This window comes from Panthera pardus, unplaced genomic scaffold (genome assembly GCF_024362965.1).
Source record: "Panthera pardus isolate Hobbes unplaced genomic scaffold, ASM2436296v1 HiC_scaffold_21, whole genome shotgun sequence".
NCBI lineage: Eukaryota > Metazoa > Chordata > Mammalia > Carnivora > Felidae > Panthera > Panthera pardus.
This window is the reverse complement of record NW_026526777.1, coordinates 26,433,752-26,459,586: the sequence shown is the minus strand read 5'-3', so window position 1 is coordinate 26,459,586 and position 25,835 is coordinate 26,433,752. Positions and strand designations below refer to the sequence as shown.

At 52.4% G+C, this 25,835-nt stretch overlaps 1 protein-coding gene across 5 annotated transcripts in view; it reads right to left on the bottom strand.

The window, feature by feature from the left end:
- The window catches only part of PIK3C2B (phosphatidylinositol-4-phosphate 3-kinase catalytic subunit type 2 beta), a 66,122-nt gene that overhangs the window by 4,247 nt on the left and 36,040 nt on the right, over positions 1-25,835 (bottom strand). For all 5 annotated transcript variants that reach the window (XM_053909020.1, XM_053909019.1, XM_053909023.1 and 2 more), the window contains 21 exons: positions 25,023-25,218; positions 23,867-23,989; positions 20,060-20,227; positions 19,414-19,525; positions 18,068-18,210; positions 16,332-16,520; positions 15,050-15,143; positions 14,800-14,894; positions 13,727-13,907; positions 12,582-12,689; positions 11,863-11,955; positions 10,931-11,060; positions 9,813-9,949; positions 7,100-7,269; positions 6,221-6,377; positions 5,774-5,883; positions 4,787-4,988; positions 4,232-4,356; positions 2,584-2,701; positions 1,289-1,370; positions 755-861 (listed from right to left, as the gene is read on the bottom strand). In XM_053909020.1, the coding sequence (XP_053764995.1) occupies positions 755-861; positions 1,289-1,370; positions 2,584-2,701; positions 4,232-4,356; positions 4,787-4,988; positions 5,774-5,883; positions 6,221-6,377; positions 7,100-7,269; positions 9,813-9,949; positions 10,931-11,060; positions 11,863-11,955; positions 12,582-12,689; positions 13,727-13,907; positions 14,800-14,894; positions 15,050-15,143; positions 16,332-16,520; positions 18,068-18,210; positions 19,414-19,525; positions 20,060-20,227; positions 23,867-23,989; positions 25,023-25,218 (2,840 nt within the window). The remainder of the gene's footprint in view (positions 1-754; positions 862-1,288; positions 1,371-2,583; positions 2,702-4,231; positions 4,357-4,786; positions 4,989-5,773; positions 5,884-6,220; positions 6,378-7,099; positions 7,270-9,812; positions 9,950-10,930; positions 11,061-11,862; positions 11,956-12,581; positions 12,690-13,726; positions 13,908-14,799; positions 14,895-15,049; positions 15,144-16,331; positions 16,521-18,067; positions 18,211-19,413; positions 19,526-20,059; positions 20,228-23,866; positions 23,990-25,022; positions 25,219-25,835) is intronic.

The window sequence follows — 25,835 nt, the reverse complement described above, 5'->3', positions numbered from 1 at the left end:
CTGTTTGTCTGTCTGTCTCTTCCTACTAGAATGTAAGCTCCTTGAAGGCAGGGATTGTGTTTTGTTTACCCTTAGATCTAGAGCTAGTAAATCAGTGCCCGGCACAGAGTAGGCACCTGATGAACATTTATTGAATGAATGAATGAATGAATGAATGATGAATGAATGAATGAAGTTGTCAGAGTGAAACCCAGGTTGCTTTGATTCCAAAGTTCATGCCCCTGCCACACACCAATGCCCCAACCCACAAAAGTCCAGCACATGGCAGGTATTGAATGCAAGTTCCCTTCCCCTTCCTACCAACAATTTTGTGATTATATACTGCCTTATGCTTGAAGGACATCATGTGGCTGCCTTATCTCTACAACCAGGTAATAAACCCTTTGGGCCTCTTCCTCATAATAATCATCATAATTGCCACAACACTAATACCAGGCATTCTGTTAAGTGCTCTGTATGCGCTATTTCCTTGAAACCCTCCATAACTCTACGAGGTAGATACTAACATCTTCATTTCAATGAGGGTCGGGACACTTAGACAACTTGCCAAAGACCGCGGGTAGTAAGAACCTGTATCTGGCGGTGCTTGCCTGCTTAGTCATATCTCAGGCCTGGCCTGGTAGCAGGGCCACCGGGGGTACTCAGTAACTTCTGTGGTTACTCTCATGAGAGGAAGGGAGAAAACTTCTGACCAGTCAGAAAACTACCGGAAGAAAGATACAGAACCACATGAAGGCTGTGTGCGTGTACTTACCAAGCCCCGAATATGCATCACCATGATGAAGAGTTTATTGTTTTTGTAGGAGATGGACAACTTCACCTCCCCTCCCACCTTCCCGACGGGCCGGGCCCATGAGCCGTCTGGAGGGACAAAGAAACCAAGAAAGGTCACGAAGGAAGTCTCGTCCCCAGCTGGTGCCAGGCAGTTGTTTCCGTGGTCCTCTACCCCTTCCCCCCCCACCCATCCCCCAGGATCTCCCTGTCAGGTTCTTGATATCAGATGGGGGAACTGTCAAGTGATGTCTGTGAACATGATTCAGAATCAGGTTGAGATGTTCTATCCAGTTTGTGTGGTGTAATGAGCAGGCAGATATCCAGTCGCTGGGAAACCTGCACGAGGAGCCGGGGGCCCCACAGCCTGAGCGGGACACCAGATTCTCCAGCCAGTAGGCGAAGAGACAGAGGCAGGTCAAGGGAAGAGAACTGGGGAGGGAGGGGGGGCAGGAGAGATGACCTTTGGGAATGGTTCAGAGAGGTTGGCAGGAGCGTCACAGAGAAGGCAGCGTACCTGAGGACTTAGGAGCTGGGCTGGTGCCCGTAGCCTTGTCATCTCGGGGCAGGGGGTGGAAAAAGGTGTATACCAAATCACACTGAAATGACATCAGACACAGAGTCACTCTTCAAGAAGGCAACGGACCCATAAAAAAAGGCAAGGGACTATTCCAGATTTTAAAAAACTTGATAAAATGGAACCAAATATCTTTTGCACTTCTTATTTGGATCATGGCTCAAACCAACCAGCTGTAAAAAGAATTTGGGGGATGACAGGGAGATTTTCAATATGGACTATATATTAGATGGTATGATTTCTATAGTTATATAAGAATACATAGTATTTAGGGATAGAATGTCATGATGTCTGGGATTTAGTTTAAAACACTTCATACAAAAAGAGATGAAGCAAATATGGCAAAACATTAACCGTTTGGGTGATGAAGATACAGGCACTCGTTATACTGTTTCTCTGCTTCTGTAGATGTTTGAAAGTTCTCATAACAAAAAGTTCTTCAAAAAGGAAAAAAAAAAACAACCTAAGTCACATCAGGTCAAAAGCAGTCTGTTCTTTTGTGCCGCCCCCTCCCCTATGGACACACATACACCTTTCAAGCAGAGAAATATTTGAGCCAACTCTGGACAGAGCCCATGAATCCTACTCTCAAGAATGGTTCCTAAGTCTGTTAGGGAAAACAAAAACTAAAATGTGTGAAAATACCTACTCTAGCGTTAATAGTGAAAAAAAGGGGGGGTGACATAATCTCTCTCTCAAGAAGCACTGCAAGTCAAAGTATAATTTCGTACAGATATTCAAAGTGCTGCTTATTATAAACACCAAGTGAGAAAAATATTATCTAGTGATATTGGAGCTAAAGCAGTAAGAGTCACACTTGCCTATAGACAAATAGGAAGGAAACACAGAAATGGGGTTAGATGATGGGTCGAAGGGATGGGGCTCCTGATGCCTACATTGGTTTTTATGCTCATTATAATACCAAATTACAATGCCGTTTGTTTAAAAAAAAAAAAATCTAGGTAAATACACACTCAACCTGCTCAAAAAATCTTTCCTTCCCACGGTTCTGAATACTCCTAGCCAGCACGACCCCAGGCGCTGCAGCCAACGCCCCTCCCTCCCTCGCTGTGCCGGCCACCGCCCTCCTCGCAAATCCCGTCCTTGACCGCCAGGGGGCGCGCATCCTCCCTGCTTCCACTACATACCCCCCCCCCCCCCCCCCCCCCCCCCCCCCGCCACCCCCCACCAAACCAGACCTTCCCCGAACAGCCCACAAGAGAGAGCCCACTCACCTCGGCCACCTCGGGGGCTGCGTGGGTCAAGTGCCAGATGTAGCGGTTTAACTCCTCCCTCCGCCGCTCGGCCACCGCCTCTCCCCTCGAGCGGCCAATCACGAAGCGACTAGGGAAGCTGGCGGGGCAGGTGGGCCGTGGGAACACCCGGAGGGGCAAGAAGGGAAAAGAGGGAAGAGGCGACAGGCTTTAGCCACCTTTCATTGGCATTTTCGGCGACCTGACCCACAATGTCTCACTAGCCGGCCCCATTCCTCCCGCAGCTCCCGGGGCCTGCTCCAGCGACACACTCCTTCCCGCAGCATCTCGCACCGCAGTTCCAGGGATGCCAGGCAAGAAAACCACGCTGATGGGCAGCGTCCTGTGGCTCCCCGGAAGTGCCTCGGGGGCTCTGGAGGAGCTCGCAGTTTTCCCCATCAGGGTCAAAATTCATTTGAAAAATCATTTAAAAAACTGTGGTGACATACACAGAACGTAAAATTTACCATCTTAACCATTTAAAAAAATTTTTTTTAACATTTATTTATTTTTGAGACAGAGAGAGACAGAGCATGAGCGGGGGAGGATCAGAGGGAGGGAGACACAGAATCTGAAACAGGCTTAAGGCTCTGAGCTGTCAGCACAGAGCCCGACGCAGGGCTCGAACTCACGGGCTGTGAGATCATGACCTGAGCCGAAGTCAGCCGCTTAACCGACTGAGCCACCCAGGCACCCCATCTTAACCATTTTTAAGTGTATGGTTCAGTGGCATGAAGCACATTCAGGGAGCTGTGCAGCCATCACCGCGCCCCTCTCCAGAACTCTCATCTCACACGACTGAAACCCTGTACCCATTAAACAACTCCCCATTCCGCTTCCTCCCTCCAAGCCCCGGTAGCCACCAAGCTACTTTTGGTCTCTAGAAATCTGGTCACTGCAGGACCTCATATAAGTGGAATATGATACAAGATTTGTCTTTTTTGTGACTGGCTTATTTCACTTGGCGTAAGGTCCTTCAAGGCTCATCCATGTTGTAGCATGTGCCAGAATTTCCTTCTTTTCAAGATTTTATAACATTCTATCGTATGTATATACCAAATTTTGCTTATTTTTCTTTTACTCTTTAAAAGACCAGAAACTTTGAGGGGCTCCTGGGTGACCCAGTCGATCAAGCGTCTGACTTCGGCTCAGGTCATGATCTCACGGCTGGTGAGTTTGAGCCCTGTGTCAGGCTCTGTGCTGACAGTTCAGAGCGTGGAGCCTGCTCTGGCTTCAGGGTCTCCCTCTCTCTCTGTTCCTCCCCCACTGACGTTCTGTCTCTCTCTCTCTCTCTCTCAAAAATAAATAAACGTTAAAAAAAAAAAAAAAGAGAAGAAACTTTGAAACAAAGATTTGGTCAGTCCTCTTAGACCCAGTTTTCTCTCCTTCTGGCAGGTGGGCTCAAGCTTATTTTCAAGACTGGGCTGAGAGAGTCAGGAGATACCGGCCAGCAGGGCGGGCACTTGCCATCACACTGATCACCAGGCCAAGAAAAGCAAACAGATCTTGGAAAGGGTACTTTCAGGATCCTGCAGTACCCCCCAACCCTCCCCGCCACCCCCCCAGCCCTCTGCAGCTCCGGTCTCCCTCCCCAGGATCTCCCTGTGCAGAGAAGAGAGGGGACAGCTACCTGGGCAAGAGGGAAGAAGGAAAGAGCAGCCGCAGCTTATTGTGTAATTCCTGGAACTCTTCAAACGTCCGTTGGATGTAAGTGGCCTCGTGAGCATTCTCTCGCATCACCTTCACCACATAAACCTGCAAAGGTCCAAGTCTTAGACAGTACCTGCCAACCCCTGTGCACCCAATGAAGGGAGTAGGTAAGGGAACAGAAGAGGGTGTGTGTGTGTGTGTGTGTGTTGGGGGAATACACTTTCCAGGGGGAAAAGAGCAAAAGTGCCTCCAAAGAAGAAGAGGATAGACATTACATGTGCAGGAATCTGAAAAGCAAAGATTTCCTATACATGTTTCATAGGATCTTTGACCCAGAGGGAATAACCACTCAATTCAGCTCCCTGATTCCAGCAGCCCACTTGGGCACGGGAGAGGGAAGTGGTCTGTGACTGCGTGGCTCCTGGCACGGGATGCTCACAACTCCAGTGCCCACGTGTGGATGTGAAGAGACAGAATCCCAATATGCTGGGGGCGGTGGGGAGCAAGGCAGGGTCATATTGGAGAAGACACTTACATAGCCCTTGTTGGGGTGGAAAATCTTCTCGTGGCGGCAGAGGAAAACATCACTGATGCGGCCAGAGCTCTTGAGCGTGTGTGTTCGGGGGGCAAAGGAAAGGGTCAGCCGGTCGTCTGAGCCTGTGAATTTCATCTGAGCCAGATTATGGATGAAGAAATTGAGCTTTGTGGCTACACTGCCCAGGCTGGACTCAATCAACCTGTTGGTGCAGGACGATGGGAATGAAAAGATGTAACCATGGACCCAAGTCCCCACTGGCTGGACAGAGCTATCTCAGCGAATATCCTCTGACACCCGAGACCCACGCGCAGTTCAGACAGAATCATTTTCCCTGGGTAATATCCTCGTAGAGTGCTTGACGGGCACGTGATCATCTACATGCAATTTATTCATGTGAATCCTGGGGGCTTATCTCCCCTTTCTGCCCTCCTGAGCATCTTTGGATGGTTAAACCAAGGTAGGAAGGAATGAGGGATTCCACCACAGGGTCAGCATGTAAAGGTCTTTATATAGTAGACATCCAGTACAGTGAAGCCTCACCAAGCACCGTTCAATCTAGAGACTTCTGATCAAAAGGAGAGGTTCTATGTTAGAACACATCGTCAAATGTGGAAACATGGAACCATGGAACTCCACGTTTTGATAAACGGAAAGGCTCTGATCCAGAGAGCCGGACCCTAAGGAAAACCCACGATCATCCCATCAACAAAGTCTTTGACCAGCACCTAGCAAGAACGTAAGTAAGAGATTACAATGGCTCTGTAGACAAAGCTCAGCACCAACAACTGAGTCAGAGAAGTCAAGTAACCTCCCTAAATTTAGGCAGAGGCAAAGTCAGGACGACACGTGTTGTTGACTCTAAGCTCTGCCATCTGAGCTAAGCCTTTCCTGTCTCCCCAGCCCTACTCCTCCCCATCCTCCTCCAGGCAGCCCGGACATGAACTCCTCGGGGTGGGCAGCGCTGTCCTGTGCACAGGGTATTACCTAGTGAAGTAGGTAGTAGCATTGGCCTCTGTGTCCTGAGGCCTCAGAGCATCATACACGTATTTGAGGTCCTCCAGGTCTGAGAGCTCGGGGATCCCACAGGACAACATCTAGGAGAAAAGCAAAGTTGGAGAGAGGGCACCTGGAACAGCCAGGAATTCTTGGTGCTTCTTCCCCTGCTATTTTCTATAGCGAGGCTCCCTAACCCTCTCAGAAGGCGGTAGACAGATGCCGTGGGCAGTGGCTAGAAGGCCACAGGAATGGAGGGGCTGGGACAGGAAGCCAGACACTGCACAGACACCACGGTCACCAGTAGTCTGGGCCCTGCCTTTATCTAGACCTCAGAGAAACAGATCTCCAGAAATCCTCTGAAGCCAGACAGGGGAGTCTTAAAGAAGGTGCCAGATGATAAGAGGGAGGGGTTCAGAGAGAGATGGAACTCCTCACCAGGCCCAGAAGGTTGAGGAAGAGGTGGGTGTGCTTGCGAATGAGGTTGTAGGCTTGGCAGCAAAGGTCAACAAAATCATGGAAGCGGCTGGAAGGCTTGTCACCCCCGTTGATGACATACGCCATATCCGAGGTGAAGACAAAGGGGGCACGGTCCCTGGGCCAAGGGGAACATACAGGTAGAAGGTCAACATGAGGGAGGAAGCCCACCTTGTGGGGTTACATCAGAGAATGATTCCCCTCAACACTTGTGGCAACCTGGGGAGACGGGGCTCTAACTTTATCCTTTTTCTCTTCCTACCTTAATCTTAAAAGATCCCCAGAGGGGCACCTGGGTGGTTCAGTTGGTTGAGCATCTGACTTCGCTTCGGGTCATGACCTCACGGTTCGTGAGTTCGAGCCCCGCATCGGGCTCTGTGCTGACAGCTCAGAGCCTGGTGCCCGCTTCAGATTCTGTGCCTCCCTCTCTCTCTGCCCCTCCCCTGCTTGTGCTCTGTCTCTCTCTCAAAAATAAATAAACGTTAAAAAAAAGAAAAAGAAGTTTTTAAAAAAAGATCCCCAGAGACATCCTTCATTGATTCCCTGTCCGTGAGCTACCAGTATTTTTTCCTGGATATCTAATCGTGTTCCCTTTTGCCGTGGTTTGGGCCCGTTTCCCTTTGCTCGCTCCTCAGCATGGAGGGAGAAGAGCTGGTCCCCACCTTCATCTGCAAGGCCTCGCAAGGACTTGACCTCTGTAGCAGGCTTCCCTTCTCCGGAGCTGCTCAGCTCAGGGACTGAAGTACAGCCCCTTCCGTTACAGGCTTGTGTTCAGTGCTGAACCACTTCTACTGACCTCCCTGCCCTACGCACACAGCCTGGCTTCAGGAGACCACTTACCGCTTGATGTTGCCAAACATCTGTGCGTGGCCCAGGAAGCGGCCAAAATCTATGTGGAACATGTGGCCCGTGGTCTTCAGCATGATATTGTCATTGTGCCGGTCACAGATGCCCAAGACGTACGTGGCCACGCAGCAGCCAGCACAGGAGTAGATGAAGTTCTCCACAGCCTGGGAGGAAGGCAGGCAGATGGGAGGGCAGGACATAAAGCCGGATCCGAGGGACTCCAGGGGCCACAGCCAGACTGAATTCGGCCCTCGTGAGCCCCCACGGCACCTCACACCTGCCCGTTCAGCCTTCATCATGTATGGACATACACACTCAGGCACATAGAAAGTTCTCTCCTGTCTTACAGGGCATAAGGAGACAGAGGGCTTGTAAGTATATCTCCGCCAGTTGATCTGCAATTCACCTTCTTCTGCACCTTTGTTTCTCCTAGGGACACTGGTTGGAAAGCCCATGAGCTCATCTGGAGCCCAGACTTGACCAGCCCAGACGGAAGAGACCTTGTTAGATAGGAAGACTAATGCTTACGATGTTCCCGAACGGCTGTGACCGTCTCGACTCAAGCAGAGCACTGAGGCAGTCAACTCAAGGGTCCATTCCTGACCCTGCTCAGAATCTTCCAGGCTTCCCCCTGCCTCACAGACACCTCCCTTACCCACAGTTACTGGCAGCAGCTCAGCACTAATCTAATTGAAGTCATTTCACACCAAAGAAGAGCTGAGCCAGCTCAACACTCCTAGCGGTGTTTTACACTTGAAAATCGGACATCTCTAGTCGGTAAACTGCGTGAGGATATTTTTAAGTTTAAAGCAGGGGGAGAGGGGCTAAGGGGTTCGGTCCACCTTATGTGATCAGGTCAGCCTCTGTCCCCTTATTTGTCTTTCCAAGAGGTAAAAATAACGGAATTAGCACATGGATACCTTTCACCCTATGAATCCTCTTTGTGTGGCTGATAGAATTCCTAAGAAATCAAGAAAGACCCATCAGCAGAGGGTAAAAACTGTCATAGCCAAAGAGGAATGTACAGACTTGAGAATGAGAGAAAGCTTTCCAAATAGGGAATGTGTGCCGCTCCCCCCCCCCCCCCCACCAGCCTCTTCCTGCAAACTTCCACTCATCCTTCAGGGCCTTGAGTCCCAGGCCCTCCCAGTTCCCACAACCCCCCCCACCCCCCCCCACTGAGCCCCAACAGCCCCACTTGCTACCACTGTTCACTCAATGCTCACTCTTTTCTCTCTCCAGGGTTTTGGGGGTCTTCTCTCCCTGCAGCTTCTTGGCCATCCACAAGGCCTGTTTCAAAACTAGCCACACAGGGGGGTGCCTGGGTGGCTCAGTTGGTTAAGTGTCCAACTCTTGGTTTCAGTTCAGGTCATGATTTCACGGTTGGAGAGTTCGAGCCCCACATTGGGCTTTGCACTGACAGTGCAGAGCCTGCTTGGGATTCTCTCTCTCCCTCTCTCTGCCCCTCCCTTCTGCCCTTCCCTTCCTCCCTCTCTCTGTCAAATAAATAAAAACTTAGAAAAATATATTAATTAAAAAAAAAAACTAGCCACCAGAAACTCCTGCCACTTGTCTAATTGAACCAGGTGACTAATCCACAGGAATCTAAGAACAGAAAATCTATAAAATCACAGAATGCGCCTTCTGGAAGAAAAAGACTATTCCTAGGAAAGGGAAATAGATGACTGAAGACAAACCTCTCAAGAAGGAACACAACCCGTCACCTCCCAGTCTGGACCTTCATGTCTGTCAGCTTGTTTTCCCGCCACAGATATTCCTTCTACCCCAAATGCATCCTATCTTGACCCACGGGCATAGTGATATGCCCGTGGGTAAGTGACTCAAGTGTCACCACCAGAGTCATGTGGAGTATAACTGCAGGAAATCTCACCAGGTCAAGGGCGCTCTCCTGATTTAAGGGGCTTTCGCTTGAAGGCTGTGGGAAACTCTCTTTGCTGAGAGGCCGGGAGACAAACAGCTCTCAGCTCTTTCCTACTGGAAGTCATCAGAAGAGACCACCGGCACTATTCTAGCAGAAAGCCTAGAAGAGCTGAGAGGCTACCTTTGAAAGACTGATATTAAACACAAAGACACAGAGTTGGTTTCTCTGTGTATTCTTGCTGTACGTACTTCTATCATGTTTTTTTTGACTTTTTATTACATCGGCCAGAAGAAATCATAATTCCAGCACCAAGCACGGTGCCTCTGCATGGTGGCCATTTAATACCTGAAAAGTGTACGTTACTAATAAATAGCATATGGGATGGAGGGGCGGGAGGAAAAAACCCATATTGCTCCTCTCCAAGGGTAGAGGATCTGGAATGTGGCAACGTAGAGAGGGTGCGTTTTGAGGAATGGGGAAGGGAACACGTGGCTGGGACATAAGTTATCATAAGAGAGGAGGTATGGTGGATGATATGGTAGGGGCAGGCAGGGCGGGATCACCAAAGGTTTTGTATAGCGGGCTACGGAAGCTGGACTTACCTTTTCAGACACAGGGAAGTGACAAGAGCGGTTTATTCTTTATTTTAAAAAACACAAGCTCTGACATCAAGCAGGGGATAGCCACAGAAGGGGAAGATAGAAGGATAGAAGGAGAAGCATTCCAGTGGCTCAGGGGACAAATTCTTTCCTCCTGGCACAGCTGAGCCGTCTCCTCTGTGCGTGTGCGCACCCCACCCTGCCTCGCCCCTACCCGCAACCCTACCTTCTCATACTCGTCCTCCCCGGGGTTGTGTTTCTGCAGCCAGTCCGCCAGGGGCCGGTCCTTGAAGGAACCGGTCACCCCGTGCTCCACCTGGATCTTGCGCAGCGTCTCAGCATTGGGGATCATCTCCACCATCCCTGGGAGAGAAAGCACGGGTAGGGCACTCCAGGGCAGAGCGAAGGGGACCGCGGGGAGAGAACCACAGGAGCCTCGCTGGATGCTTCCCTGTAAATTAGGCTCTAGGATATTTGGACAAAGTCTGATAATAAGGGGAAAAGGATAGCACTAGGAGGAATACCATTCCCCAAGCCTCATTGTCCACACTGGGCCCCTGGGACTCTTTGGTCTCCCTTAGAAACAAAAAAAGAGCAGCGGCTATGAACTAACTTTTACTATGGGAATATGCGAATCATGTTCAAGAATAATTATTCATATATACGTATGAACATGTTACACACACACACGTACGAATAGAGAAAGGTATCATGAATTCACACATAACCATCACCCAGCTTCAAAAATTATCAACATTTTGCTAATCTCGTTTCACCTATTTCATCCACCCAACCCTGCTTTTTCCCTCCTTCTTGGAGGTTTTTTTTTTTTTCCTTCTTTAAAGTAAGCCCTGCGCCCAATGTGGGGCTTGAACTCACAACCCTGTGATCAAAAGTTGCATGCTCTACCCACTGAGCCAGACAGGTGCCCCGTTACGAATCCCAGACCTGTCATTTCACTCATAAATATTTCAAGTACAACTAACAAGGACATAACGACCATGCCATTAGCACATCCAAAAAATTAACGATTATTCTTTACCCTGAGTCAGTCTATATTTGAATTCCCCCCTAGCGTCTCAAAAAAATACCTCTCTATGGTTGGTTGGTTTGAATCAGAACCCAAAGTCTACACAATAGTTTGGCTGTTATGTCTGTCAGTCTGTTTTATTTTATTCCAGTTTCTCGCTCTGCCGTGCCTTCCTTTTTTAAATGCCATCCCCACAGCTTCTATTGAAATAATCTTGCCCTTTTTATTTTTCTGGAGAAGTACACAATTCATGCTGGGGGACGGGCAGAAGGCCAGTAACCAAAGGGGTGCCCTCCACCCACTCCCAAACTGACCTCTCCCCCGGCCAGTGGAGAAGCAGCGGAAAATGACCATGCGCATATCCAGCCCCTCTTGGACCCAGATCTTGCTCATGATGCGAATCATCTGCAGGGTTAGCATGTCCTGGCGAAGGTCGTCCCCGCACTGGAGGAAGAAAATGACCAGAGCTCATCTCCACTGCCTCCCCCGGCTCCCAGACCCCCCAAGAGAACCACACTGGCCCAAACAGTGACAGGGGACCGTCCAGTTTTCCCACCTCCCGTCTCACCTCACACCAGCTCAACCGACCAGAGATGGGTCAGTAATCGCATTTGCCCACGTGATGTTTCGGCCCTTTCTTCAATCCCACATCCCCACCTGAATTCAAATTCCTGATCATCAAGCCTTTTTTAAATTGGAGAATTTATACCTTGGATGTGGAACTTACACACGGCCAATAAGTAAGTTACAAAGTCGCATACATGCATTTCACCTCCCCCTCTGGATTATCTGCTCTCCGACTATCATTTACTCCTCAGCTGTATGGATGCATCCGTCAGAAAGGACCTGAGGGTTCACCTAGTCCAACCTGCACCTGTTATCTTAATTTCCTTTTCAACCTTGCTGTGGTGGAGTGATTCAGCCTCTGCTCGAATGCCCTCGGGTACAAGCAGATCACCACTGCATCCATTCACTGTCGGGGACAGCCCTGCCCCCTAGAAAGCTCTTCTTTTGGTACACGGAGCAGCCAGTTGCCTCATTCCACCTGCCAACATTCTGTTCCTAGCCCGCGGCGCCCATGCAGAATTAGTCTATTTCCTTTGTCACCTGATAGTCTTCCACATGTGGAAATGGTAGCACCGGGTAAGAGGATGAGAACTGCCCTGGGGCTCCTGACACCCTTCGACCCCCTTTCTCCCCTTCCCTCTACCACCTTCATCCCCCCAGGCTTGAGAAGTGTCCTCACCTTGAAGATGACACGGATGTTCTCACCCAGGGGATCCACGTTTTGGAAGGAGAGCTTGAGGGGGACGGCGTTGGAGTTGAAGTAGGAACAGTCCTGCCATGGGAGACAGAGTAGTGACGGGGGGAGGGGGGGGGTCACAAAGGAAAATGGCGTCAGCATCGTGGGTCAAGCTGCTGCCGGTTGGCCTGCTCGTTGTTTGTGCCGGGTTTCTTGGGAGCCCGCACTCCTTCCTTCCACCCCCCGCCCCCACCGCCGCTGGGTCCACTGCCCTGCTTTGGTTAGTTACGGCCTCGGCCCTGACATCCACGCTCCCATCCCTTCGGCAGACAACCTACTAGTACGTGACTCCCATCCATACCTCAGTCTTACTCCTCTGTAAAATGGGGCTCACAACAGTACCAACTTCGTCAGGGGTGCGAGGGTAAAATGGGATAACCAGCGTAAAGCACTCAGAACAGCGTGGGCACAAGGCGGTACTCGGCAGTGACAGAGGACAGCTGCTGTCATTATCACCAGCCTGGACTCAAACGCAGCGTCATCAGCCCCCGACCCAATTCCTCCAGCCTGCGCGGCTGTCAGACAAAAGTCCGTACGTGCGAGGGCCGAGAAGTGGCCCCGATATGCCTTTCTTCCTCCTATCTGTCAATAACCAGGGTGGGAGGGCCTCGCCTCCACGAGCCCTCCCTGCTCCAAGAGCCCCAAACCCACCAGTCACTCACCCTGGGCACGATGCCCTTAACCAGCAGACTAGGGCTGAGTGGCAGGCGGCAGGAGCCGTTGAGGGCAAAGAACTGCCTCACCTCCTCCAGGCCCGTGCGGAGGATCCCCTGAGAGGGAGGGGGGAAAGAGTAGGGGTCAGAGGGGTGCCCGTAAGCTCCCCTAGGAACCAGGCCCCTCCCAGAGGTGGGCGCCGTATAGTGGTGGGTATGAAAACCGCCATCTGAGAAGTGCGGACACCCCCCAGGAGACCATGAAGAAGGAAAAGCACCCCAGCCTGGGGTGTCGTGCCTGGGACAGCGCGTGGGCAGCAAGCCCAGACAGCTACAGAAGCGAGGCAGATGACACAACAGTGTGAGGCAGGCTACAATAACTGAGAGAGCAGGTGCATCTCAAGGGGGTGGTGCTGCTCAGGCTGTTGCCAAGAAAAGCCGGCAATCTGGACTTTAAATTCTCCCAATTTTTATTTATTTATTTTTTTAAATGTTTATTTATTTTTGAGACAGAGACAGAGCATGAATGGGGGAGGAGCAGAGAGAGAGAGGGAGACACAGAATCCGAAGCAGGCTCCAGGCTCTGAGCTGTCAGCACAGAGCCCGACGCGGGGCTCGAGCTCACGGACCATGAGATCGTGACCTGGGCCGAAGTCGGACGCTTAACCGACTGAGCCACCAGGCGCCCCTAAATTCTCCCAATTTTTAAATGTTAGCATCCAAGAACACTGTTGGCCTAACACAGCCTGGTTGTACAAAAACAGATAAAGGTCCCTGCTCTGGGTAGCGGCGGCCCTGAGCTACGCCTCATAGCACAGTGAACAAAGTAGGACTAGATTTCAGCCCACACTTGCCCTCTCTGGCTGAGTGCTCTTGTGCAGTGAACAACTTACACAAATGTGCTTAGCCTTTAAGGCAAGCCATTAAATAAAAATGGAATACTTTGCAGGCCAAACAAAACACATCCATGGGCTGTATCCAGTTTGCAGACTGTCAATTTTGTGGCCTGTAGGTTAGAAGCAGAGGCACCTCCTTCCAGTCCCTAAATCATAGATGGTCAAGTACCATCCTGCTGGCCAGGATTTCTAAGGAGTTAATGACTAGTGACAAAAGCCGGGGACCAGAATGGGTAGAGGCAGCCCCACCCCACTCACTTGCCGTGCAGATGGGGCAGCCTCTCGGACCTGCTGGGCCAGCTTAGCCAGGGTGTTGACAAGCCAGCACTGGCGGTTAAATTCCTCTCTCAGCCCCTTGCCACAGCAGCACAACAAGGCTGCCAGCAGATATTGGTAGCGGATGCTGAACTGAGAGTCCTTGAGGCCATCCTTCAGCAACCTGCAAGGCAAAGGGAGTGGGGAGTCAGGACTGGGGATCAATGGTAAGGGTGTGTAACGGGGGGATGGGGTCAGATCCAGCTCCCTGGAAAACCCACCCCAAAGCTGGGAGGAAAATAGACTCTGCACGCATACAGAAGTGTTCATTAGCATCCCAGTCTGTGTCCACTTTGCCTTTATTAGAGCTCAAAGCCCACCGGCATTTCATTTCTCCTTTATATATATTTTCTAAATGTTTATTTATTTTTGAGAGAGAGAGAGAGAGTCGGGGAGGCAGATAGAGGGAGACAGAAGATCCGAAGCGGGCTTTGTGCTGACAGCAGAGAGCCCAATGCGGGGCTCGAACCCACGAACTGTGAGATCACGACCTTAGCTGAAGTTGGACACTTCACCGACTGAGCCACCCAGGCACCCCTCTCCTTTATATTTCTTTTTTTTTTTTTTTTTAATTTTTTTTGAAGTTTTTATTTATTTTTGAGAGACAGAGCGAAATCGGGGGAGGGGCAGAGATAGAGGGGGAGACACAGAATCTGAAACAGGCTCCAGGCTCTGAGCTGACAGCACAGAGCCCGATGCAGGGCTTGAACTCATGAACCGCGAGATCGTGACCTGAGCTGAAGTCAGACGCTTAACCAACTGAGCCACCCAGGCACCCCCTTTATATTTCTGCCATGTGTGGGTGGAAGGGAGGGCCAGGGATGATCCTCGCTGTGCCCTTGGGACTGAGACCCCCTTCCCCCCACCAAGGAAAAGGTGCTAGCCCGTGGCCACATAGTAAGTTAGCAACACACGGGGACCCAGACGGCTTAGCTCCCCGCCCTTGCACACCTAAGAGTAACATACTCCCGAGTTAAAGATGCAGGTCTTCCTCCCACCTCCACACACGGTCTTACCAGAAGAAGTAGTGGGTCACTCTCAAGTCCGAGACGGCTCGTTTCAGGAGGAATCGCACCAAGGGGCTGTCCAGGTAGCACTCATACTTCAGGGCCTGTGGAGGGGAACGGGAGTAGGACGATGTATTGACTGTCCTCAGTCTACACCTGCCACTCTCCTGGGGACCCTGGGTCCCACAAGGACAATGCAGACTGACTTGGGGCCCGGGGAAGGGATCATCAGAACTGGAGGGAAGGCCGGTCTGCCCACCTGCACGAGCTGCGGCAAGTAGTCGAGGAGTTCAGCATCCGACAGCGAGCCGATCCACTGGACGGCCATCCGACGCACCTCCTGGTCCGGGAAGCTACAAAACAGAGCCCAGCACTCTGACGACCCAGTCGCGGGTGCTGCGACACAGGAGTAAGCAAGCACCCTCACACCTGGGTTTCAGAGACACAGGTGGAGAGAAGGCAAGGCCTCTCGGAATCTGCAATCCTCAGCACCTTGTCTGGAGAGCAACCCTTGAGAATGGCCCTGTCTCCTGGTCAGAGCCGGCATGGGGCCGCTGGGGAAACAGGAGGGTGGCCACCATCATTCCTGGTAGGACTTAAAGAAAACCGGACAAGGTCTTCAACCCCATTCCTGAAGATCGTCTCCTTAACTCCCCCTGTGCCAGAAATTCCCATCATCAGAGAGCCCCTGTGTGGATTAAAGCATGATTGCGTCTTCTTGGTACCATCCTTTAATGCAAAACCAGCCAGGCGAAGAATGGAGAATCACAGAGTTTCATATAAGCCAGTACCCCCTTGGCAGAATTTAGTTTAGCAGAGATTAGCAAAAACGTTGCCTCAAAAAGTCCTGAAGGCAAGACACATGGATCGGGTACATTTTAATTACTAAGAGCAGCACGAAAGAAGCCAAGAATACTGGGGACCATCTGGAAAAGGCAGCCCAGGGGTCTGATACTGGGAGGCACATGTCCCCAGAGGACCCTTCGGAGGGAAAGAGGGAGAGAGGACTTCAAAGTTGAACTAAGTGGTAAGGTTTGGGTTACACAGGGGTGTGCGTGCGCCTATCAACAGCAAGTGTACAGGTTAAGGCTCAGGCATTTCCTTGTATGTAAATTTGGCCTCAAAAGAAAAAACAAATACTGAGTTCTAGTTAAATGATATAGATATGCTGGAGTATTTGGGAGGGAAGGAGGATGTCTGCAGCTTAGACTAAAATGTATTACAAAAGAAGATGGATTGATGGTTGGATACGCAATAAAACAAATATAGCAAAGAGTGAAAACGGTCAGAATCTAGGTGGCGGGTCCATGGATGTTCACTGCAAATTTTTCAGTTCTGTAGCATGCTTGAAAAATGTTCACAATAGAACGCTGTGGGGAAATGAGACAAAGAAAAAGCAGAAAAGGAGAAGTGAAAGAGCCCTGAATTTCCTAGCCCACTTTACCATTTTCCCCAGGGCTGGCTCAGGTTAGCAATGGGCAAGGCTAAGCCCCGGCTTCTGGAAGGACACATGGTCAGGAGAGGTGGGTGTTACAACTCACGTGGCATGCAGGAGCCCCAGGGCATCCTGGTGGTTCATGTGGGTCCACTGCTTCAGGAGAGCATAGATGTCGGGCAGGCAAGCCCACTCCCAGCTGGGGGCGCTGGCGAGCACCAGGGGGAGTGAGCTCACCTCTGAGTGGCAATAGTATCGCTTCTCCCACAGGCGCTTCTTGTCAGCATCAGTGAGCCTGCGGTGAGGGTGTTAGGGGAGGAGGTGAGAGAGAACACCTTCAGCCAGAGGGTAGGGTTACTTACTCTCCAAGAGAATGCTACACATTCTCCCATTCAGAGGTCCCCACACCTTGCTGCACATTACAACCACCTGGGGAATTTTGTGAAGTCCCCACGCCTGGGCCACAGGGAACACCAGCTGAGTCAGAACGCCTGGGGAAACCAGGCATCTGGGGAAACCAGGCGTCGGTATTTTCAAAAGATCCCTAGGGGTGCCTGGGTGGCTCAGTCGGTTAAGCGTCCAACTCTTGGTTTCGGCTCAGGTCATGATCTCATGGTTTCGGGAGTTCGAGCCCCGCATTGGGCTCTGTGCTGACAGCATGGAGCCTGCTTGGGATTCTCGCTCTCCCTCTCTCTCTGCCCCTGCCCCGCTCACGTTCTGTCTGTCTCTCTCGAAAATAAATAAATAAATAAATAACATTTCAAGAGATCCCTAGGGTGATTGCAATGCGTGAAGCAAAGATTGGGAACTGGGGCCAGGATCTTTGATCCTGACATTTCGGGACGTCTCTCAGTCAGACAGACAAAAAGGCCAAGGGCACCAAATTTGCTACCCCTCCTGTGGATGCCCTTAGAACATCACTCCCAAGTTGAGCCACCAGAGGGCAGTGGTCCCCACACGTCAGGGTCTGGATGGCTGTGAAGCCTCTGGGGCTTTCCTGGGGCCAGCTGGAGGTTTGATAGAACCCACAGCTAATTAAGCCTTGCCTGAGATCAGGTGTCTAATGGGAGAAAGGAGCAGAGGGGCTAATGAAGCAAGGGGTCAGCAGAGGAGTGGGGGTGGGGAGGGTCCCTAGTCACTCAGCTACTCTGGCTCCCTGGGTGGGACATGAGATGAGCCCTGTCTCCTTGTCCCCCGACCCTCCCCCTACAGACATGCCTTAGGGCCATGCAGGAGCCAGAGAGGTACACGGGGAGAGCAGGCAGGGCGGGAGCCCCATCCTACCAGCAAATCCAGCTCTGGGTTCCTCACCCGACCCCCTCCAATCCTAGTGAGAAAAGCAGCCCCAGGGATGACATCAGCTTGGACTCACTCACCCCTGAGAGCTGCCAGCTTGCCCTGACACCCGATCCTTTTTGGAAAGTGGCAGGGCCAGAGAAATGCAAAGGCTGTGGGTGTGGAAGGGGCAGGAGGAGGCAGGGTGGTGAGGGCGGGAGCCAGCTGCCCCCATGGATACAACAGGTAGTAGACAGCATATCTGGGGCGTGGGGAAAGCTCTGGTCCTCTGGGCCAGAGGACTGAGTCTGAGCCAGGCCCCCACGGTGGGGATGGGCATTCCTAGATCTAATTTCCTGACCCTGGCCTCTCCATTCTGCCTAGTGTCAGCTCATGAAAAAAAGCCTGGAGATTGCCCTCAGCAGAGCCCTCCCCCTCCTGCTTCCTGCCCAGGGGCAACGCCCACTCCATTCCACCTCCGCTCCCAAGGCAGGAACCTGAGCTGGCAGGTGAGAGGTCGGATAGAACAGAGCCTGAGCCACACATGGGGAAGACCCCAGGACCCACCAGTACAAGGACTCCTTCTGCATGATGTTCTTAAGCACACGCTGGTCTTCCTCCCGGAGGCTGCCAAACTCATAGCGGGGGCTGAACTTGTCTCCAGGGGGGCTGGTGAACTTGATGTCGAAGGCTGAGGTGGGGAAGTCAATCTGGAAGATGGCAACAGAGAAGCGAGGAGAGAGGACAGGCAGGTGAGTGAGGAATGCCACCTCCCGGGTCTCCAGCTTCTCTGTTGCACACGGGGGGTCCTGCCCTTCTCCCCCACCTCCCCTTCCCTGCAGGTTCTTTGTCTATAAAATAATGCTGATGGACTTGGCGGTCCTTAAAGTCCCTTCCGGCAAAACAGTGAGAAAACAGAGAGAGGGAGAAAAATGGGAAACTGAGAAAGAGGGTGGGCTGAGATGTATCCGTGGGGGGGGGGGGGGGGGGGTGGACCGGCCCCAGACCAGAACTTTGAACAGAACTGTCACCAGGTTGAGCCAGCGGGAGCCTCCAAGCCAACGCTAGGGAGCCTTCAGGAGCCCTGGAACCACACTGCTGCCTGATGGGAGGTGGGACCACACGCCCGGTGAGGACCCTACCAACTCTAAACCCTGTGATCCTGAGTCCCCTTGCTCTATGCTACCCGGTGTCCATCCTCCGAAACTGGGTATCAGAGCTGAGTGAGCCGGTTCTCAAAAAGAGTTCTACGTTCCCTCCTTCGACAGATGTTTATTGACCCCTGATATGTGCCAAGCACTGTTCTAGGTCCTGGGCATTGAGTACAGAGTACAGTTAGTTAAGATAGACAAAGATGCCTGCCTCTGGAGCTTCCACTCTCTATCATTCTATTTCATTCTATATCCACTTTGATGTTCCATATTCCATACCAAACAAAGCATCTCGTGATCATAAAAGGGAGCCAGAAGCCGGTAAATAGGCTTTGGGCTTAACCACCCCCTCCTCCTCTCCACAGAGAATGGGTCTATCCCGTAGAGCACTGAGGGACTCCCGGAGGGCTTCCCCTCAGGCTCCAAGGGGGAACAGCTCAGATTTAACAGACTCAGCAACATGAGGGTTCAACACTGAGCTCTGGCTGGGGGTGGGTGCTCAGGCCCCTGCCTTCAGGCTCCTTGAAGTCCAAGTTGACCTTCAGGAGACGGCACACAGATTCCACAGAACTCTCCCACTCCGGGACTGCCGGTCCAACCACATTCACCCAGCTGCTTTGATCGTATCGCCATCCTGTGCCCAATGGCCCAGTTCTTTCTCTTACCGTTCTAGCCCAAACCTGAAGGTAGAAAATATGGAGCTGACTCTTGAGCAGTCCTGAGCAGTGGGTAGGACAGAGGGCCCCGGGGCTGGAGTCTCACCTGCAGGATGACGCTATCTGGCTGGTGGAAATTAGGCGCGCTCCAACGGGCACTGGGGTTTTCCTGTGTTGCTGGCCATAAGCCCAGAAGCTTCCGACCACAGGTCAGGACTCTAGGGAGGATGGAGGGGGGGATAAGCCAACAAATGCAATGGCAAAGGAGGTGGTTTTCCTCCTGCTCCCCCATCCAAAAATCTGCCTTTGAAGCTATCACCCAACTCCTTTCTGTCGTTCTCCCCTTAAGACCATAGGCTTTTCCTTCTTCTAGGTCCTAAAAAAGCACACCCCTTCCAGGAAGCCTCTGGATGACCTGGTAGTTGGGATGCCCCATGAAGCAGAGAGCTCGACTAGATGACCTCTAAGGCCCCTCCAATGACAGAGCCGGATAACACATTACTGGAGCACTACATTTCCATGCCACCTCCTGTGCCACCAAGTCCTGCCCAGAAAGCTCTTGGTTACATGAACTGTCCTGGTCTCTAGTCCCGTGCCTTGGTCCCCTCCACCAGGGCCACGGCCCTTTGGGCTCTGTTGGTGAGCCCCAAGTGGCCAACCCTCCCAAGGGGCATTGGTCAGTGCAGCCCCTCTCTCTATCCCCCTCCTTCCTTTCCAAGGCCAAAAATGCCGCTGCCCTGAAAACCACGTACTGCCTGAAATTGAAGAGTGGGGTAGTGACCCAGCCCAGGGCTTCGGGCACACGCCGCTGCTTATTGGCCTCAGAGGAGCTCCCAGGCAGGGGGATGGGCAGAGCATAGAGCGTGGCACACAGCAGGGTCTCCCGAGGCAGCCGGTTCACCTGCACAGGGAAGCAGATCCTAGGGAGAACAGGAAACCAAATCAGGAGGTGCCATCCTGGGGCTTCAAAGGACAGGTGGCCCAGGAAGTCAAGTGGAGGCCGAGAACTTGACCTGTCTCTTGGGATATCAGACGTGCTCCCTGGGGAAGCCTTGCGGAACCAGGACGGGTCCTGAACCAGAGGCAAAACCCCTACGGGGTGCTCCCAGAAGCACAGTATGCTGCTTTTTGCAGCCTCTCAGTACAGTGACGCTGACATCCTGATTCTGAGGCTCCCCATGGTGACCAGACAGAACTTGGGTAGCCAGAGCCACCTCAGAGTACAGGTGATTGCAGGTTCCATACTATGAGCCATACTCCTTCCTTTGTTTTAGAATTTCTGCAGAGGGTCACCAAGAAGCTGCTCCTTTTGAGAATCCTTCTGCACTGAACAATCCTCATCCCTCCCCCACTCCCCAGGCTGAAAGCAACCAGGAAGAAGCAGCCGTGTGTTCTTTGCCCTCAGGTCACCCTCCTCCAGACAGTCGTCCCACATGTCTGTCCTCTCCTGTCCCCTCTTCTCCCAACCCCCAGGGCACCAGATGGTTTGTTCTCACCCCAAAACATTTTCAAAGCCAAAGGGATAAAGAGAAGAGGCTTCCCAAAGTCCCTGGGGCAGAGGAAGCAAAGTGGCCAGAGATAAGAACTAAGCCACATAAGCCTTGCCACTACCCAAGTCCAGAAGTGCTCTCCGGGGGTGGCCCCGGTCCCGGAATCATGCCCAGCCACTCCCTCCAACTTCAGGATAAGGAGCCAGGGTGGAGTGAGATAGAGAGAGGAGGGAAGCTGTAGAAAGCGAGGGAGGACCCACGTTACCTTTTGGGGAAGCTGTCCCTGGGCCAAAGTCCATACTGTCACGCCCTCCCCGCCAGCCAGAGGGCACAGAGGCAGGGCGGCCAACCCAGGGTCGCAGTTTCCTGATCAAGCAGCCTCCCTCCACTGCTACCCCTCACTCCTGCAGGAAAATCTCCACCTAAGTGAGGCACTCCCTCCCACCCACCAAAGACTGGCAGAGCCCTGCTCTGCCCCAGCTGCCTGTACTCGGGGGCCCGCAGCTATAATTAGGGCCCCATCAGCAGCCACGCCAGGCCGGGCTTGGGGAGGGGGGGGGGAGGCCAGGCAGAGTGCGACTGCTGGGCCTATTTTGAGAGTTAGCTGATCCCTGTGCTGCTGCTACAGGAGTCAGCTGATCCCACAGCAAAGTGGAGAGGGGGCTGGCCCCGACCCCTCTCTCGTCAGCCCGAGAAGAGGCTTCCAGCTTTGCCTCTGGAGGCAAAGGGGAGTGAAGACACCAAAGCCCCGAGCCCTAGAACCAGCCAGAGTCCCCTTCTCCTCAGTGCTGGAGTCTGCCTGGCATTCCCAGACCTCTCCCACGACTGTCATCTGGGGCGGGTCAGGATAACCAGTACAGACTGCAGCCTGCACCTCCTCCCTGCCGGAGAAAGCCCTCTCCCTCCCTCTGCAGCCCTTCCTCAACATCACATCACAAGGGCTGCCTCCTCCAGGAAGGGCTCCTGGGATGTGCCGGTTCCAGTCCTGGTTTTGCCACTTGCAACCTTGGAACGCCTCACATCTCTGCACCTGTTTCCTCATCAGTGGAGAGGAGAACACAGTTTCCCTTGTGTGATGGCTGTCTACGTTGTGTGCTTTTTGCTATGTGACCTGAGGCTTCTGCCCTGGAACTGGGCCACGCAGACAGGATTTGCATGCACAGATACCTCTGTTTATCAGTCACTGTGTAAGTCACTTGCAACAGGGAAACCAGAATGGAGAAGGTTTCCTCAGCTACAAAGATGACAACAGAGAAGAAGAAAGCTTTTATCACGTGCTAGGTATGGTGCCACACGCTTGCAATGTCCCAAAGGGTCTCAAACAGCCCTGTAAGGTAAGCTCTATTATGCCCAAGTTTCCACCTACAGTAAGAAAGGGTGAGTGCGCCCACGCCTGTGCTTTGAACCCTACACTGTAGCGTCTTCTCCCAAATGCCTTGATCTTGACCAGGAAAGTGCGAAGAGTCTCCATGGGGCACGTGGGTGAGGAGTGCTGAGAGGAAAAGGCTATAGGCAGCAACCAGCCCTTTGGGATTCGAGGCTGAATCCAAGACAGGGAGCGAAAGGAGGCCCACCGAGTAGGCAGGCTGAGGTCGGAGAGGCCAAGATGCCTCCACTCCTGGGTCTAACGGCAATTTTGTGGGGTCTGCCCAGACTGGAGCACCGTATAGCATAACTCTCTGGGCAGCGGTAGTAACTGAGGCCAGAGGGAGGGAAGCGGAAAAGTCCAAAGCCTTTTAAGGCAGCCATCCCCTGCCTCCAAGGAGTCTCTCCTGCCCTGGCAGGTGTTTGATTAAAGCTTTATTTATACTTTTTTTGCTCTCTAAATTCCACATGTGTGAAGACAGAAGAAGGGGTCTGCCCCCCCAAGCTGTTCACCTGTACAATAACCTTCCTCTCCCGGGGTTTGCACAGGCTCTCCATCGACCTATTTTGGCAACCTTGGCCTCCCCAAGGACCCCATTCAGTCTTTGATCTGCACTCCAAATATTGAAGTTCCAGTTCTGCTCTGCAAATAAGGACTGACACACAGTCAGTCTGGGGAAGTGACGCTGACGGGGGGGGGGGGCAGCAAACAAGGGGCTTTCTGACAGCGGTTGGGGGGGGTGCGCAGCACAGAAAAGGCAGGGGGCAGCCAGACACCTGCAGAGTACCATTCAAGGCCGCTCATCTCCATTTCCTTCTTGCTTTGCTTGGCTGACGCCTGACATCCCAATAGCAAATTACTGTTAATAAATGCTGATTAATACTATTTTGTGCTTGTGGTTTCATAGTTATATATATAACCTATCTCATTTCAATGCCACAACTGCCTCTGAATTAGACACATGTCCCCACTTTACAGTTTGAGGCACAGAGAGGCAAAAGGGAACATAGGTCTAGAGACAGATCTAGAAATAGAGCTTTATTCCTGTGGCTCCCAGGCCATTATTCTTTCTTCTGGACGACCTTTCCTTTCCTATCTCGGAGGAAGAAAGCACAGGCCCCGCTCCGCATTCTATGAAAACTTTGGGAAGAAGGAAGAGGATGAGAATCCCTCAGACTAGTTAAACCTTTTAAGGGAGACAAGGTCAAGACAACCAATTATTATTAAAGCTACTAAACTTGTATATGATCCTTTATGGTGTACAGAGAGAGTCCTTGTGGATATTTCTCATTGGAGTCTCATAACAACTTGAGAGGTAGAAATGATAGGTGTCCCCACTTAAAGGTTAAGGAAGTAAGGGCGCCCCAGGTGGCTCAGTCGGTTAAGTGTGGGACTTCACTCGTCCGCTCAGGTCATGATCCCAGTTGGTGAGTTCGAGCCCCACACGTGGGCTTGCTTGGGATCCTGTCCCTCTCTCTCTCTGCCCCTCTCCCGCTCGTGCTCTCCCTTTCTCAAAAATAAACATTAAAAAATAATAAAGGTTTGGGGAGTGGAGAGGCTGCCGGACTTGTTTGGGTAGGGTTAGTGATGGAGCCTGGTCTAATGCAGGGGGTAGGGGCGGGGCGAGGTGGGGACATGCAGGAGGCTGTGTGGGTCTGCAGGGGCCCCGGCCCTGGGGTCTGGGGGGTGGGGGGTGGGCTTACTGCTGGTCCCAGATGATGAGGTGGAAGAGGTACTTGGAGAAGTGAGCCCTTCGCGTGTGCAGGGGGCTGCACAGTTCCCTCCCGCCATGGCTGAGGGAGCAGGAGAGGTAGAAATCTTCATAGCTGCAACAGAAAGAGAGCAAGGACACTCAGCTCCCAAACCCCATCTAAGTCACCCGACCTCTGCCAAGCTCCATTTCTCCTGCTAAAACTCCTCCCTGGCCCCTGGGGTCACGGGACAGGACAGCCAAATTGGATTTGCGAAAGCGTGCTCCAGGAGAAGCAACTCGATCTGGGTCCCTCCGCCCAGCTTCAGGCTCCACGCTGGGCCCTCGGTTTTCCTCCCTTCTTTATGGGGACTAGCCGTGCAGCCTCCTCCTTACAGTCGGATGCAGCCCATGGGGTGTCTGCGCACAGAGGCGCATGCGCAGGTGACCAGGGTGGGGGATGAAATCGACATATGCCGAAGTGAATGCCAACACATGGGGGTCCCTGTGGCTCGTGACAGGTGCCTGACAGAAGAGGTCAGAGAAGGCCCTGGTTTCCCAGGCTGCCTCCTTTGTTCTTCGCCAATCGCCCAGAGGAATACATTAAGTGAGGAACAAAGAGAGAGGGGGAAGGGAGAGGGAGGGGGGTCCGGAAAGGGTGGGGGTGGAGCCAAATGCCTTTTCCCCTAGGCCCTGGATGCAGGGGACCGGGCAGAGGAGCTGAGGATTACCACAAGAACGTCCCCCTCCACCCACCCCTGCAGGCCTAGGGAACTCCCCACAAAGGGTCATCTCCCACCTCCCCACCCCCTCCCATTGTGCATCTGCAAGGGAGTGCAGTCATTGGCCTTGGGGCATGCACTCTATCTGGGAAGCGGCCATCTGTCGCAGTGTCTCCATCAGCTGGCCTTGGATAAATGGGGGGCAGGGATGCCGATGCAACCAGCACCAACCAGCAAAGAGCGGGCACAGCAGGATCGGGTCCATCTCAATCCATCTTGCTGCAGCCTCTTCTCCACACCCCCACTGGGGGACCTCTGTCTCTCCTGGGGATGTCCCAACCCACACCCCGCTCAGCCGAGGTGCACCACATGCCTCAGACCATAAACTCAGGATGCGAGCAGACGGGAGAAGCCACCTGCAAGTCAAACTCAGCCCGCTGGGCTCACCTGGTGGCCCAGGTGATGGGGATGCGGTGGGTGGCATAGACGGTGAAGGCCAGGGGCCCGGTGAAGTGGCAGGCCTCCTGGACCAGATCGTGCTTGCGGCTCCCGGGCACGGCTGTCTGGAAGTCGGCATTGAAAGTGCTGCAGTAGAGCTCTACCAGATCCAAGATGGCAGCTGTTAGAGCTTCCACGACCTTCTCTGTGAAAGGAAGGGGTCAGAAGGAAAGGTCACGAGGCCTCAACAAGCCCCATCTTGTTGCCATGGCACTGGCTAGGTAGCCCCCAAATGCCAGTCGGTTTCTAACAGCCCTGACAAGGTTCACCCATCCGTGGTGAAATGAGAGGAAAAAAGCAGGAGCTTCTCATAAAATGATGCTCAATGTCAAACCTTCTCCTTATTTTTACGTATTGCTACTTATTTTGTGTTAAATGTCCTTTCTTCTGGGAAATAGCAGGAATGATTATTGCCGACAACTTTAAAAGTCGTTGCCTGGCAAAATAAAAGCTGACAGCTTCTACGTTGGTCCCCAAAACAGTGCTTTGTGGGACACGTTATTAGTTCATGAAATCCAAAAGACTGGGAATCATTGACCAAGAATCCCGGAGATACGGACTTGAAAGACTCCAGGTAAAAAATTCCTTATTACCCCCCTCCCCCCCGCGCCCCTCCATTCTGAGTTCCAAAGGCAAGAGTTATGGAGAATAATGGCAACCAACCCAAGTGAGAGTTCTCTCATCGGGAGCCCAGGGCTAACTTTGCCTCATCCTATCCTCACCACCATCTCCCAGGGACACCACAGGAATAACTAGTAAAAA